This window comes from Parasteatoda tepidariorum, chromosome X1, assembly GCF_043381705.1.
Source record: "Parasteatoda tepidariorum isolate YZ-2023 chromosome X1, CAS_Ptep_4.0, whole genome shotgun sequence".
Taxonomy (NCBI): Eukaryota; Metazoa; Arthropoda; class Arachnida; order Araneae; family Theridiidae; genus Parasteatoda; species Parasteatoda tepidariorum.
In genome coordinates, this window is record NC_092214.1 from 44,798,541 (window position 1) to 44,815,229 (window position 16,689).

General features: G+C 28.9%; 1 protein-coding gene across 2 annotated transcripts in view; it reads right to left on the bottom strand.

Annotated features, from left to right (window-relative positions):
* LOC107457068 (MOB kinase activator-like 2) overlaps positions 1-16,689 on the bottom strand; it is a 221,308-nt gene that overhangs the window by 72,129 nt on the left and 132,490 nt on the right. Inside the window, exon 1 of one of the 2 annotated variants that reach the window (XM_016075116.3) lies at positions 1,421-1,685. The exons of the other annotated variant lie outside the window; for it this stretch is intronic. Within the exon in view, the coding sequence (XP_015930602.1) occupies positions 1,421-1,494 (74 nt within the window). The 5' untranslated portion in view covers positions 1,495-1,685. Of the gene's footprint in view, positions 1-1,420; positions 1,686-16,689 lie in introns of those variants that run through there. 2 annotated transcript variants of the gene reach the window in all.

Below are 16,689 nucleotides of genomic sequence, written 5' to 3' on the forward strand. Positions count from 1 at the left end.
TGTTAAAGTTTAAATTTTTCTAAATAGTCGATTAAATATCCTGTGTTTAATTTGCTAACTTTGAAATAACAAAAACAAATAAGAGCAATAAACAATTTAGGAATTTTGCAAATATAATTCCTCCTTCGTATATTTATATACATAATATATTATACACATTAGCTTAAATAAATAAATTAAAAAACTAATCAATGTCATTAATAATATCTTTACTATATAAACTAAGTAAAAGCACTAAAATAGAGTAAGAACTTGTATCTGATTTTACAGTTAATCAAAACAATTAGTTCAGACTTATTTTTTTAATTTTTATTTATTTATTTGAACAAAATTGTCAATTCTTTCCTAAATTTTTTTTTAAAAAAAAGAACATTTCTTTCCCTCTGGAAAACAAATGAGAAAAAAAAATTGAGAAAAAAAAAGTACATAAACACCATAAGCAAAAAAAAAAAAAAAACTTACTTCAACGTTTATTGTCATTATACTAAACTCAATCTAAAGCTATTATTGATTTCACTGTATTCAAATTTTAAAAAAATTTTCAAAAGGTCAAGATATAATCTTTATTACTACCCCATGAGGCAGATAAGAAACAAAAGTCTAGGGAAATAAAAAAGCAAAATTATAACTTATTTAGGAGAGTAAAACCTACTCATTCTCTTTAAAGCAATACTTGATAAAAAAAAAAATATATTAAATATATGAGGAAAAAAAATTTCTAAGAGTTAAATAAGATTTATATTAATTATTCACAAAAATAGGTGGTTTTTATACACATCATTATCTTCATATTTTCTCTAAATGAAGTGTAATACGCTGAAGCTACCGACAAATACGCATAATTTGATTCGGATGGTCAAATCCAAATTCTATTAAACCAAAACACATTAATTGCATAGTTACATCTTATTCAAATGAATAAATTGTAAAACCCAAAAATTAATAACGTGTTCATTTAAAAAAAAAAAGAAAGAAAAGAAAGAAACTGAACATGTATTTTAAACAAACAAGCTTTTAAGAAAAATTTAAATATATTTTTAACTTAATAATTCAAATTTTAATCTGTATAATTTTTTGTAAAATTTTAAAGTGCTTTAAACAAATCCATGCTGTTGATTAAGGGTTGTGTAATTTTAAAAGTTCCCTTTAAAACCAGTAGTGAATTACGGAGGTACGCTATATTCACTAACCTAATGTATTTGTCAACAAAAACTCAAAAGATCTTATCTCCATCAAAATATATAGCCGAATATAATCGTTAACTATTTCGTATAGGGCGACGCGAATGAACTTTTCCTGATTACAATTCCAATAAATAAAAGATAGCAGGATGCTGATCTAAAATTCTACTTTTTACAAGCATGCCTGTAGAAATTCAATTCTTTGTAGTAAAGACATTAAAATGGGAGAAAGTACGAACCAGAAGCTTTGTTTAAATCCATTGGAATAGGACGTACACTTTAACCACAAAACCAAAAACCGATCCATGCACATTGGAAGTTGAAGAGATCAATTCACGAAATAACCATCAAAAGCTTCGGCAAAGGTACGGCACCGAGCCTATTACCAAAAGTGTGACGGCACAAGTTTTTATCGCGGCATAGAGCTGTTTATTTTGTAGGTATAAGTGGCTCTAAAAGCCTAGGCTCTCTTAGCTATCTTCGACTTACTTATTTACGCAGAGAAGATATAGAATGGTTCTTTGGGGAATATTAATCGACTATCTTTATCTTATCAACCAGGTGGATTATTCCCAAGCAACGGGGACTTAGAAAAGTTTCGTTTACGATCCAATTTTGAGCCTATGACCTTTGACTTGGATGAGAGAGAGTGGATTTTATTAGTGAGAAAGTTAAAATCACAGAAATATTCTAAAGGTAAGATGGCTCTGGAATCTAAATGAAAATATTTATTCTAATCTGAGAAATGTTTTTACGTCAAGAAAAAATTACAGAAGTTTCCTATTTATTTATACATAGGATTTATACTAAGTCACTAATAAACATTTATAGAAACCTACCTTATGGCACAGTGAAAAATATAAAGAATTTAATAAATATTTCTTAATCATCAGATATGTTCAAATTGATAATTATATAATAAAAAGCAAAGTTTCGAAGACCCTAATAACTTACCATTCGTTTAATACATCACCGACTTAATCCAGTTAAGGGAATTCGAAATGTTACCTTAACATCAATGTTATATTTCATCAATTATCAATATTTTAATAAAAACATAAGTCATAGCTTTGACATAAATAAAGAAAATATAAAACAAAGCATTTTTTTAAATTTGCAATTTTTGAGTCAAATAATTAGTTATTAAGAAAGACTGATCTGAGTTTAATTATCAAGGGCAAAAAGTTTATACTAATTTTAATTTTGAAACATGAATTTAGGAAAACATTGCTTACTGCGTGATGATAAGAATTTGAAGTGCTATCTTCTAAAATAGCTAAAGAGACAAAAATAATAAATAAATAAAGAAAACAATATTCAACTGAATTTTGCAACCGTTAAAAGGGAGGAAAAAGAAAAAGAGAGGGTGTGTTGTGTGATCTGTTAAGTTGAAGATGGTATCGCACCGGAAAAAAAAGATAAAGAGACAGTTTGCTTAGTCTTCAAAAGAATATATATTTAATTTTACAAAAAATTTTCAGCAAATAATTAAATAAATTCAATTTTTATGTGATAAGCAAATGAAACTAAAGATTACTTTTCAAATGCGTCTTGTGTCTTCAGCTAATGTAGTTTCGAATATAAATAAATATTTTAAACAAATAATTAATAATAAGAAGAATTAAAATATTAATAAGAATAATTATCATTTTTTTCCTTCATTAAAATAAAAGTGAATATAAAATATGATATAAAATAAAAATTGAAAAATATATAAAAACGATTTTTCTTGAATTAAGTATTAGAGCATGATAGTATAATGCGTAATACATAAGATTCCTGTTCTAATGTATTACGCATTAGATCAGGAACATATTAGGTTCTAGGACATATTAATTTGAGAATAAGCAAGTTACATGATTAACTAGAAATAAGTTACCATAAACAAGATAATTTTATCGAGCAGGTCATCAAAAATTACATATCAAAAACTTGGCACATTTGCCCCGGTTTCCTGTATGTTACGGATCTTACGTAATAATAAAAACTACTAACTAAAAGCAAATCAAACAATGTAAAACTGCAGTCAGGACAATTTAAATTAAAATAGGGCACATCATAAATATACGTTTAAATGTTAAATACTAATATCACTTTATCATACTTCTGTCAAAAAAGATTTCACAAATGAGGAAAAAGATTAATTACAAAACACTCATTTAGATAAACGAAACAAAAGAAATCAGTGAATCAACGCGAAATGACCATTCCAACACAAAGCCATTCCAATAATAGAATGCTACGGTTGCTGTAGCGGGATTTTTTTTCTTCCAGGAATAAACCTTAAAAACCCATAAAAGACGTCACAGACGAGAAAGCAAGTACAGATTTTTAAACGTCCTGAATCACTGCACGCATCGGTGACACAACAGTGCGTTTAAAAAGGTAGACGGTCATTTGTGTGCTCACCTAAAGAAGAAACTGTTATTTTTGTTTTAGTTCGGCAAATTACTTAGAATAATGAAGCAATAATGGGTAACATTAGTTTTTATTTACAAAGATATCAGTTTCCAACTTCAAAAACTAGTTAGTTTTTATTTACAAAGATATCAGTTTCCAACTTCCAAAACTAGTTATCAGTAATCGGAAGCAATTCTATTTACAACCAATTCTATTTAGGTACATGCCTAAAATTAACAAAATTATGCATGAATAAACTATTAAATTTTAAAAAAATCGTAATAATTACGGATTAATATTAACAGTGGGCACCTATGTGATATACATAATTAAAAATATTTAACTAGAAGTGTTAATATTTGCTTGAACAGCGATTTTGTTTTAAGGTCCGGTGCGAAAGAGAATTTTACTTACTCCATGTTAACATCCAATGAAGTCAGTTTCCTTCATGATTAAACTATTTAATATTTTTTATGTTTTTTGTATCATTTTATACATTGAAATGTGTTTTTTCAAGACAGGGAAATGTTTTTTTTAAATTTGTAAGTACTTTTACTTATTTTATTTATTATTTTACATTTCCTTAGTATTTTTTATAAGTTTTTTAAAGGTCGAATTTTCATTACTCAACCGTAAAACTGAAATCTTGACAAAAAAATCGTAATAATTAAGGACAAATCGTAACAGTTGGCTCCTCCGTAACATACATTATTAAAAATAATTTAACTAGAAGTGTTAATATTTGTTTTAAAACAAACAGATCGATTTTGTTCAAGGGCCCGGTCCTTCAGTCAAAAAAGTATTCTATTCCTTCTTACTCCATGCTAACCTACACAGAATTACATGAACTCAATTAAATTATTTAAAATGAAACTATTTAACATTTTGAAATGTTTTTTTAAAATAATTTTATACATTGAAACGTGTTTTTTTCAAAACAGTTACATTATTTTTTAAAGTTGTAAGTATTTCTATAACATTTTCTGTCTAAAGGTCGAATTTTTATTACTCAACCGCAGAATCATAACAAAAACGAAGTAATTAAGGATAAATCGTAACAGTAACACTTCCGCAATATACATAACTAACTAAAAATTATTTAATAAGAAGTGTTTAGATTTGTTTGAAAACAAACAGATCAATTTAGTTCAAGGGATTTTAAAATACTTGCAGCCTTAAAATTTAGTAACTAGGTTCAATAGAACACCATTAAAAAATTAAATGAAACAAAAAATATTATTTCAGAATGTTAGTATTTACATAAATAAGGAAATAGCGTTTATATAATAGGTTAACAAAGGAAAAGAATTCCTTTTCAGTCCAAAGAGGAACCTAAACTTAATATTCGAAATAAAGGTTATATATATGGAAAAAAAAGCAGTTTTACCGAACAATACAACTTTATATTTATTAACACGAAAAATTTATTTTTTAATAATGAGCTCAGCAACTCGAAGCAATAAGAACTGATTTGTTTAAGTAAAAGGAAAAAAATTACTTTTTATAGTTTTTTATAACACTAAGAAACGATAAAAGATCTAAACAACTTAATCTAAAAGAATTACGTTAAATATATCTCGATTGAAAATTTCTGAGGACAACTGTATTTCAAGTAGCATTTTGATCTAAGATATTCTTCAGGAACTAAAGAAAACAAACTTTAAATGAGCTAAATAAGGGATATTTTGTACGACGATTAAGAATCCTAGAGTGAATAAATGTTTCATGAATGAAAACTAAGAGGAAGATTTAACAGCTGAGAAGCATCAGAAACTTTTGAAAGTTTTATTTTCTAGAAAAAGTTTCTGTTTACAAAAAATTATTTTAAAATTGGGGTTTTGTTTATTTATTTTTAAATATATATATAAATGGTAATTGTAAATATTAACGTCGAATAGCTGAAGAAATAAAACGAAATAAGAGTGAGAACAAAAGGTGTTATTTCATAAGGTAAAATACGAAAACGCAAAAACAATTTATTCATTTAACGACAAAAATATACTAGAAGTTCTTACACTATAATTATTTTAATTATTTCTTAGAAATAACCTCTAAGTTGAAACAGGAAACTCACTTTAGAGCCTACATCTCACCATAAATGAAAAATCCATACGTATTTTTTATGGTTATTTGTATTTTTCCATCGATTATTTAAATACACAGCAGAGAATTGAACTTTTTTCTCATCTATAAATGATGGAATTCGTTGTATTTTTTACTGGAATTAAGTAACATCGGTTTTAAGACTAATTTCAAACTAAACTTAGTGTAAACTTAAGTTGAAAACAAAATCAAGCCAAAATATGCAAGTAAAAACAAATCAAATGTCAAGTATTTTATTTTTATGAAATCACACGTAGTATATTTACATCGAGAATTTTCATTTTTTTTTAAAACACTTTTTAAAAAGAATTAAAAGCTCTCGATCGTTATTGAAAAAAGGGAGAAAAAAACTATTTTATTACCACAATTTAAAACAAACACATTTTATGAATAACAAACTAAATGTGCACACGTTTTAACCTTGTTAAAATATTATGCACCTTTCGAATACCTATATTCCCTCTAATTTTCGCGTCTACGCCACAAACTTTCGAAGTCCGGGCAAAATAAACTATTCTGTTACTTAAAAAATTAATGATTAGAATATACTACATTTTCAAATGTATTCTAATGAGTATAAAATGATGGCCATTGTTGAGATTGAAAGAATTAAATTTTCTACAATCAAATTTGAAGAAACCAATAAATAAATTTACGAGTAATAAATTACTTATTACATAAAATTCATTTCGATAGTTTAACATATTTAATTAAACCGAAAGTGTCGGTTACTTCTTTATCGGATCTAACTTGTTTTGAAAACCTAAATATCGGTTCGCAAAACTCTGAATTTGTTATAATTATCTCAATTTTATTGATTATTTTAACACGTTGAGCGCCGCGTAAGCCATCGGTGGCTGACACTGGACTTTCCATTTAGGCCGCGTCAACCACCGGTGGCTGACACTGAAATTACATTTAGTCCGCGTCAACCACCGGTGGCTGAGACTGAAATTACATTTAGACTGCGTCTGCCACCGCTTGCTGACACTGACCATTCACATAGGCCGGGAAAAACAGCTGGCTGACAGCGTATAACATGATATAGAACTATAAAATTTACACTCTTTTATGGAGTTGCAGAAAATTTATTCAAAATTTACTTAATTATTGTGATTCTTGGTTTAATAAATTCAATTTAGTAGATTTTTATCCACCACTATTTTTAAACAATTCGTAGGCTTATATAATTCACCACTTTTGTCAGACATGTAATGATAAACCATCTAAAAAAAATAGCAAAATCCGTCTAATATTTCCAAGTTTAGTTTGTAGTTATTTACCTTGGCCAGATGGGCAAGCCATGTAAAATTAGCGTGGCGTTCAACGTGTTAAAAAAAAACGAAAAGAAAATACCGAACCAAATTTATAAATATCCAATCATGATTTAAGTGAGGCATTTTAAATTATACACTGAGAACGAATTCCAGTTTTTTTTTTTTTTTTCAAATATATTTTATTAAATTAATTTTTTTAATGAAAATGACGGACTTATTTTTGCAAGACCACAAAAACCTGGCGCGCAACTATCCATTACCCAAGCGGCCCGAAACCAAATTTGAGGGAACGCTAATCGCAAACTGAACTAAAAATGATATACTCGCTGATGATAAAACGCTTGCATATTAAAGGGCTTATATAAATATATATTTAAATGTGGCTTTAGATAGAAAAACATCATAACGGGAAATTCCATAGAGATTGAAGCGTCCAGACGTCTCCAACTATTTCAAGCCCACTACGAAAATAGGGATAAAAAAAGAAAAGAAATCTCCAAGTCTTTATCACTAAATCGAATTACTACGTCCTCAAAGTAATGCAATAGATCCGGTATGAAAGAAAGGGCAATGAATGCATGACGCAAGCAAAGGCACTTAATATTTGGTTAAGGGTCGGGACAAGGCATAAAGACTTTTTGTTATGAGGGCGGAAAAGGACAGTGGCGACAATCAAAAACTCTTTTAAAGAGGACCTTACGCAAAAATGCGTTTCTAAATAGATCAGCTATTATGGAAAAGATCTCAAATCCTAAATGACCATATTAACAACAACAGTTTTTCAAGTGCATTGCCAATTCTACAAATAGAACAAGCGATATGAGATCTGTTTTGTTTCATTTTTAAGCATTATGGACGCAAAATAGGTAATAAGCGGAAAAGGAAAATGAAATTGGAGAGGAGTGTTTCTTCTAAGAAGATACTGTAAAAGTTATGAATCTCACAATGCTGAAATTTTATTAGGAATATTAAATTAATAATTGATGACGTTACTAAAAAGTGAATCAATTGTATGTAAACTTAAGTCATTTGCAAAGTAATACCATGAAAATGTTATGTTAATTAAAATCTTTTTGGATAAATGAATAATTCTATTTTATTTCAGTTTCACTATTTCGTTGAAAGTTATTATACTGAGTATCTTTTTTTCTCCTTGACATGAGTTAGTGACTTGGTATATGAAAACGTAAGCAACAACAAATTTAAAATTGAAATTTTTTTATATAATGCATTTTTGCACCATAAGCTACATATTGCAACAATTTTTTGCAAATTTCTGATTATAATTTTCTTTTTAAGAAATTAAATTTTTATCAGTATAAAATCACATTACAACACACAATTCTTACATTTTACTCTTCAGTATCGATGTTTAAATTTCAGCTCTTGACCAGGATTAGAGACTATGATTGTATAATATTATACAATCAGACAAGTTAGATTGTTGTTGTTTTCCTTCCTTCCACAATGGCACGACAGCCCCGGGTGGGCCCTGGCCTTCTCAATCAACTTCCTCCAGGCCTGCCTCTGCCTGGCAGTTGTCTTCCAGTTTGAGACTTTTAAGACTGAAAAGTCTCGTTCCACGCAGTCGGCCCATCTCAGCTTTGGTCGACCTCTGGGCCTTGATCCGATGGGCTGAGCCGAAAAGATTATGTTTGTCGAACGCTCTCTGTTCATTCGAATGATGTGACCAGCCCATTTAATTCTTTGGATTTTTACATACTTGACAACATCAGGCTCTCTAAGGGCCCGATAGAGTTCTGAGTTTGAACGTCTGTACCAAGTACCATCAACTTGTTTGCCCCCAAAAATGGATCTTAGGATCCGACGTTCGAAGATTCCCAAGGAATTCTCATCTTTCTGTGTTGTTGTCCAAGTTTCTGAGGCATATGTTAGGATATGTTGTTGTTTTATGATACTTAATAACCAAGTAAAGAAAACCAGAGCCGTTACACGAACCCGGGCTTTTTTCACCTGAAATAATTATTGAATAACCACCTAAATTGATACAATATTTAATTCGAATATATATATATATACTCTTTATCATAGAAGTTGTTTAATTTTCCTAAAAGAAAACCCATAACTGGAAATGAAAAAAGCAGCGTTATTCATTCTGCTATAGAAATTCAAAATGAAAGCTATGAAACTTAGCATAAAAACTTTAACTCAATCAACGATAAACAAATAATTTTCACGAACGTAAAAAAAGAAATAAATAAATAAAAAATAATAGTAAGATTTTATCATTATCAAGGAAAACACAATAAAGAACTCTGTGTATACACAACTTCCATTGTTCGTTTCTTTCTCAAAGGCGTAAATCGATTTTTCAAATTTCATATTTGTTTTGGTAGAGGTGCAACAGAATGTGTGAAGCAATTTCACCTTTATAGCAAGCGAAATCTTAAGTGCTCTGTATCCTCAGAATAGATAAGATATTTAAAAGTAGGTCTATGGTAGAGAATTAATGAATCAAAATGCATCAGTGCCCTAGTGTTAAGAATATTTTCTAATTTCTTCTAAAAATGAAAACTTTTTGAAGGCAGGGAAAAAAAAATTATACACTTGTTTCAGGTTCACGTGGTGTACCATTTTTATTAGCATCATCCAAGAGTTCTGATAATAACGCAGGTTTTCTTCTTTCCATTTTCCGTTGGCAAATTTTCCTTTTATATTCCAAATCACTTTTGTTTCTCCTCATTCGCGTCTGGCAAATTCTGAAAATGGGTGCTTGCTTTTGAGTGCTTGAAACACGCCGACTGTTATTTTCTATTACTATATTTTTGAAGCGAATGAAGTTTTTAATCGGGTAACGCGGTGTATCGTTTCTTGAGAGTTTCAGCTTGAACTGTTAAGACAAAATTTTCAAATGCACATATTGCCAAATTATGTATAAATTTAAAATTTTGAATTTAGTGTTTCCATTAAAATCACTTACGTCTATCTGTTAAAAAAATAGAATTAAAAAAGAAGATAAAAGTTTTCCCATCTCTTTCCAAATATCTATAATAAAAAATAAAAAATGAATAAATAAATAAAAGATAAATCCAGCTTTGAAACTGAACTCTAAACGCATTGTCATAAGGTCGTTAGGGTAATGATGCAAACAAAAACCGAATATTAGCGAGTTTTAACCTATTGAAAGAAAAAATTGCAAATTAAAATTACAATAGAGTCAGAAAATAACGGTTTTCGGCAGACAAAAATGCTTAATGTTAATTAATTGTCTAGACTGTCTAAAATTTTGGCAGATGACACTATACGAATTCAATTTATGTTCCAGGTATATATGTCTACTTTGTTTTAAACGAACCCTACAAAACCTAAATAAAAATATAAAACGGAAATTTCAAGTCAGGTAAATAAAAATTGCGATTGAAAATTACATAAAGCTTTGAAATTTGGTGCAACTCGAAAACAAATCATGTCTCGATTTTTTTTTTTTTTTTATCTCGAAAAGAAATAAAAACTATGAAGGAGTACTTACTCAGAAAATAAATTAGTCAAAAAAATATATATATCTTTTTAGATGAGACCTTTTTCATGACTCTCTAGCTTTAAATACAAAATTAACTCGATATAAAGAAGGTTCTGTAGAACACACAATTCGCAAAATACTTGGATTTGACCAGTGAAAATGGGATTTTCAAAAAAAAAAACTTGTGACTAAAGTTTCTAGATATCTACACAAAACATCTGATGTTATGGCCGTTGATGCCTTTGTTTATAGGGTAATTTTTCTAAGGGCATTTATCAGAATACAAATCATAATTCGCCATTTGTTAGATTAAAATCGGTAAAATAAAATTCAAGTTGTTCCAAACCACCAACCGTTCTGATGAAGATCAACAGAATGAATAAAACCTTACTACTGTTTCAGAAACTTCTAGTATTTATGAATCAGAACTTGTACGTTATTTAAGTCGCACTAGGGTTTCTCATCGAGCTATTGACGATTGTTTGAAAAACATCTCTGAGGCTTCCAATGGCATGCCATCACAATTTTGTTCTTCTGCAGAAGAGATGGCTTCCCCACTTTGGTAGCCTAACGATCTGTGTTAAGAAGTCGAGTACTTAACGGTAAAACAATTTAACGGAGACCGGTACTGCATACCCTCGGTCCCTTCACGGACTGAATCAGAGTGGTCACCCACTCGCTCATTGACTGCTGCCAGAGATGCTTGACTTCAGAAGTCTACTGGGAACTATGTCGTAACGATTGGTCTACTGCGGGAAATAGTATTTACATAAAGAGGCTTATTTGTATACCTGGAAAACAGTGGTAGTTGGACGAACAAATATTTTACTTCTTCCAGAATCGTTACAATGCATTTTTCAAGTCTTCTTAAAGCTATTATTCGGGTTAAAAAAATTTTATAATTACAATTTTCTATTAAAGCATAATTAAGAGTAAACACTAATTGAAATTTTGGGAACATTCTTTATTCTTTAATATAAATACTCCCAATAACTTTAGAGCTCTTAAATTTGTTCCAGGCAAATTAATTATTCTCCTTCAAAACAAGACAAAAAAAAAGAAAGAAAGAAAAAGACTACATTCATTTTGAGAGGACTTCTTCGAGGTAGATTATCTTAAAAAGCAGCAGATGTTCAAAAATTATCCGGACAAACAAACGTAACATAATTAATATCATATACGGGCTCATAAATATTCGATTTTCGCAGAACACAGTACGTAGCACTAAGCCTATGTATTTATATTAGCAACCAAAATAAATGAATCGATCAGTGAAATATACCTTACTAACTCATATTTACAATTAGAAATAGAAGGTATACAATATTTCCATATATCATTCCAAATTATAATACCACAACAGCGATATCAAACAAACTAAAATTCTTTAATTTGTTTGTAGATTTTCAGAGAAGTGCGTTTTATCTATTCTCAACTTCTTGAGGGAAAGGAAATGAAGAAGGTTAACTTAAGTCTTCCACTTCCGTGATAATCCTAAATTGGCTCCCCAGCGTTTTGCAATACACCGACCAAATTCAAATTAAAATGAATTCTAACGAAAACAGCCACCAACTTCCAGTAACTTGCAGTTTATTCCCAACTCTCTCATTAGAAAGGAAATCGATGCTTGTTTAATTGGGCTAACATAATTGAGACGTTAGAATGACCAGCGGGACATTAAACAATCTTTAATATTCACAAACGGTGATGTAAACTCAGTCATTTCAGAATACATAATCATTTTGCGATCAAAAAATACCCCGCAAGCGTATCATTTTCTCAAAATAATGAGAGGTTCAACATTTCGAACAAAATCTGAATTAATCAGTTTTCGATATTTGAGAAGTTGAAATGTTTTTAACGGTTTAAAAGGTCGTTTCCGTTATGTAACCTGACTTATTTTCGAGTTAGAGTAATCATTAAAATGCTTTCAAAATTAAAGTTTTAAGACGAATTATCAAATAAAAATAAATATTAATTAATGAGCACTAATTAAGCTTTTGACAAAGATGGGCCACTGGTGTCCCTTTTATTTGTTTTGTTGCAAAGCTTTAATTAGAAGCAAAAATATATTTTTGTATTTTTTTATTATAAAAAAGTCTAATGCTTAGTAAAAAAAAAAAATTTTAGATTATCGGAATGATATTTGAACTAAAATATAAAATCCAAAAAAATAGCTTGAAATTTTTTTTCATTAATATTAAAAAAATTATAAATAATTGATTTTGTAAATTAAAGAAATTTCACTGATGAAAAATTGTTTCTCTAAGATCTAAGTAACTACAAATAAGTGCAAATTTGAAAAAGTATTGTTTGAAAATGAGCCCTGTTTGGAAGATTTTACCTATAATACAGAAAAAGACACGAGTGTTTCATGCTGTATTTGATAATATAAATTATTAAAATGATAAATCAATTATTATAATAATAATATAAATTATTAAAATGATAAATCAATTATTATAATGATAATATAAATTATTACAGAATAGTAAAAATTGTATGAAAAATATTTTTAATAAAAATTCTGCGTCAAAATGTTCATGCGAAATAAGAAAAAAATATCTACAGAATTCCCGAAATTATTCGCAGTTTATGTCTTCAAAGGGTCAACATTATATAAACTAATAAAATAGCACAAATATTAGCAACAAAGATATTTAAAAATAAAACCGAACAATTTAGAAAATATAATTTTTAATTTTGTCGTAGTAGTAGACCTAGGAACGCTTTTTTAATATCGATTTTCCTATAGCACAATACTAAGCCCGAAACTTGCATAAATCGTTCATAAACAAATTTTAATATTCTTAATAATTTATTTCGTAATTATAAAGTAATTTTAAATGTATAAAAATATTCACAATATTTTATGTATTTTTATAACAGGTACAAACATCCCTAATTAATAAACTTAAAAGATCAAAAATAATAATAAATAAAAATTCGGATTTTCATAGCAAATATATGGTCAGGAAATTCAAAGGCCTCTAATTTAACAGTTCACCTGATAAATGATATTTATCAGTCGAACTGATAATTAGTGTTAACGTTCAACTGTTAAACGATATTGATCAGGCGTTAAAAAATAATAAATTTTAAATTGAATTTTTCAATGGTTATTTACTTAGTAATGGTTAATTAACGCTTCCCTACCAAATCAAGGGCAAAATTAGCCCTTCAAACAGAGATCATTGGATGATAATTCAATCACAGTCATAATGATTTTAGTCTTTACATTATCCATCTTATTGATTCGAGATGGGGGGTTTTTAAAATTACAATTATTAAAATAATTTAGAGGATAATAAAATAAAAAATTTTAAAAAAATAGATTGGATTATTTTTATTCTGCCGACCAAGAAACATTTGAACTACAGGTTAAATTACTAGGTAATACGAACATAGAAAAATACGATATACCAGCATATCAGTGTTATTGTTAAAAGCTTAAAAGTGAATTTTTTTTCTAGTTGTAAAGATGTGCATAAAATAAAGAAAAGCAAGAGTATTAAATTTGAAATAAGAGCAAATATATATAAAATATGTATTTTCGACCACCTTTCATCCTAAAAAGCAAAGAAAATCTCATTTCATTCTTTCGTTTTATACAAAGATTTGCAAAAACCAACTCAAGTCTGAAATCAAAGTAGTAGTTGGGAGGTAACGAACTTCATCCAAGGATGATTATCAGAAAGCCTTTTTAGATAATAGTTGACGAAGATAAATGACAACATCGGAACCAGAAAATATGAAAAATCGGATTAAGAAGTAAAAAAGGGATATTCCTAAGGTCTCGTGTCCAGTTGGTTTTCAGTCATTCCGTTTGCCAGCAATTTTTTTTTTCGGGAAATTACTATTCTCTGTAGTTTAGGTCATTGTTTGGGACTGACTTCCTGTTCTATTTGAGTGTATCAGAGCGCAGCCTCCCTTTTGTCCACGATAAGGAAGAAGAGTATGTGAATGCTCGCAAGTCTGCTCGTTCGGAACCACGATTCCTGACCACTGTTTTCCCTTCTTTTTAATTAGAATTACAAAACTGAACTAACAACGATCACAATCTCAAAAAAGTGAGCCTCAAAATATCTCGTGAATGCAGTTCAATTACCGTTCACAAACAAAACGAGTTAATATTGTCGTTTCAGTTTCTGACAACTCAATACAGCACTCTATCAGCTGCAAAGAAAAGACAACTTCTAAAGAGTAAAAAGAAATATACTAAGGAATTTAACTTTTTATGAAAACTCAACTAAATTTGCATTTCGCATAGTAAACATAGTCATAGCTATGTTCCAATTTGCCACAGAATCAATAAAACCGACTATTTAATTAAATAAACAATATTTTATATAATTGACTAAACTCTCTTAAAGTCTTGAGGTGACTCTCATATACATACAGGGACAGAAGACGTTTAGTATTTGTACTAAGTGCAGGACTGCTCATGCATTGAGCGAACATATTTTAAGGACTATTAAGCTAGATGAGTATTTATTTTTATGTATATATGCTTTCTGGAATTTGTGGACTTATGGAATCAGGTTAGTTGAGTTTTCTAAATGTATAGTTAACATTTAGTAGGAATCCTAGGCACGCATTCTCTTGCCATAGAAACTTGTAAAAATGCAAACCCTGTTTATACAAATCAAACACGAAAATGTGAGGGCCTATTAACAGATAATCCATATTTTAAATATGTACGTATCCCTGGTAGCAGAATTTACAGATTCGAATACCAGCACTAACTTCAAGAAATGAAAGTTTTCTGCAACTTCAAAGCAGTCAAGCAAAGATTATTATAGTAAAAATTAAGCTTACTCCAGCATATATTTAGCACAATTTGCAAAAATTAAATACAATAAAATGCATAAAAAAATTTTCGTTATGCTTAAATTTAATTTGAAATTCATATAACCATACTGTAGCTTTTTACCTAAAAGGAGAAAAAATATATTCTTAGATTTCAGCCCAATAAAGAAAACAGGAAGAAAGGTCAAACTTGCAGATAATGATATCAAAATAAATTCTTTTCATTTTTTAAAGAAGAAATTAACATAATTACAATTTATAGTATTTTAATTTTAAGTTTCTTCAAATTAAATTCATTATCATACCATTACAGATAACTTGCAGACAAATAAAACAATAACCAGAAAAATGAACATTAAATGTCTTTTTTAGGTACCAAATTTTCAAAAAAAATTAAAACTATTCCTTATTTTTCATTTCATGAAATTTCGCTTGATATTTCTTTCATATTTCTTTCCGCTTGGTCTTTAATTTTCACTAGTTCTGTTCTTTGCGTTTGTAATTTTTTTCCCCATATTGAAGTGGAAAATAATCTGAAAATGGCGTGTGCAGTCGCGCTGGATGGCTTTCTGTTACGGGGTATATATATCTCTAGCTGAAAAAATCTTTCACTAACCATCATCATTCAATAACAGATACTATGTTCACAAAGAAGTCACATTTCGTCTTATCTTTCTTGCTTTTAAGTGAGTCCATTGCAAGTACAGGCATTGTTAAAATTAAAATGTTCAGTAAATGGATATCATCTTACGGTAGCATCAAAGGTAACCTCAAAATTATTTTAACCCAAGTTTGGCAGAAGTTATTGATGATGTGGATCGCCAAGGTAAGGAAGAGGAGGGGAGATTGTCCCCATTTGCACGAGAATATCATCTGGACTTAAATCCACTTTTGTTAAAAGTTTCGTTACTGCGTGATCTTCTACCTTCTATATTTCTGTTTATACGTGAACTATCAGTCACTTTATGACAGCCAAAGAGAAGTAAAAAGATCACTTACACTTTCTAATAAAACGGTATACCTCTGTGCCTTTCTTTAGAATGAAATATTATCAAAGAAAGTTTTTCTGCAGCAATACATACAAGCGTGAGTAGTTTTGCAAATTTAACAGTTTGACATTATAATAAGTTTTGATCAAATAAAAGATATTTTATTTCATCGGAAACATTCTTAACACATACGTATGCATCTTAGTAACAAATACGAGGTTTCTTTAATAAAGGGTTTATAACTGAGCCCTCATATATGAGCAACTAACGTAAGATTTCAACCTTCTTTAGAAAAAAATAATGCAATTTAGAAAAAATATTGCTTAAAAGAAAAAATATTGCAATTTATAAAAAATATTGCTCAAAAGAAAAAAAATATTGCAATTTATAAAAAATATTGCTTAAAAGAAAAAAATATTGCAATTTATAAAAAATATTGCGCAAAAGAA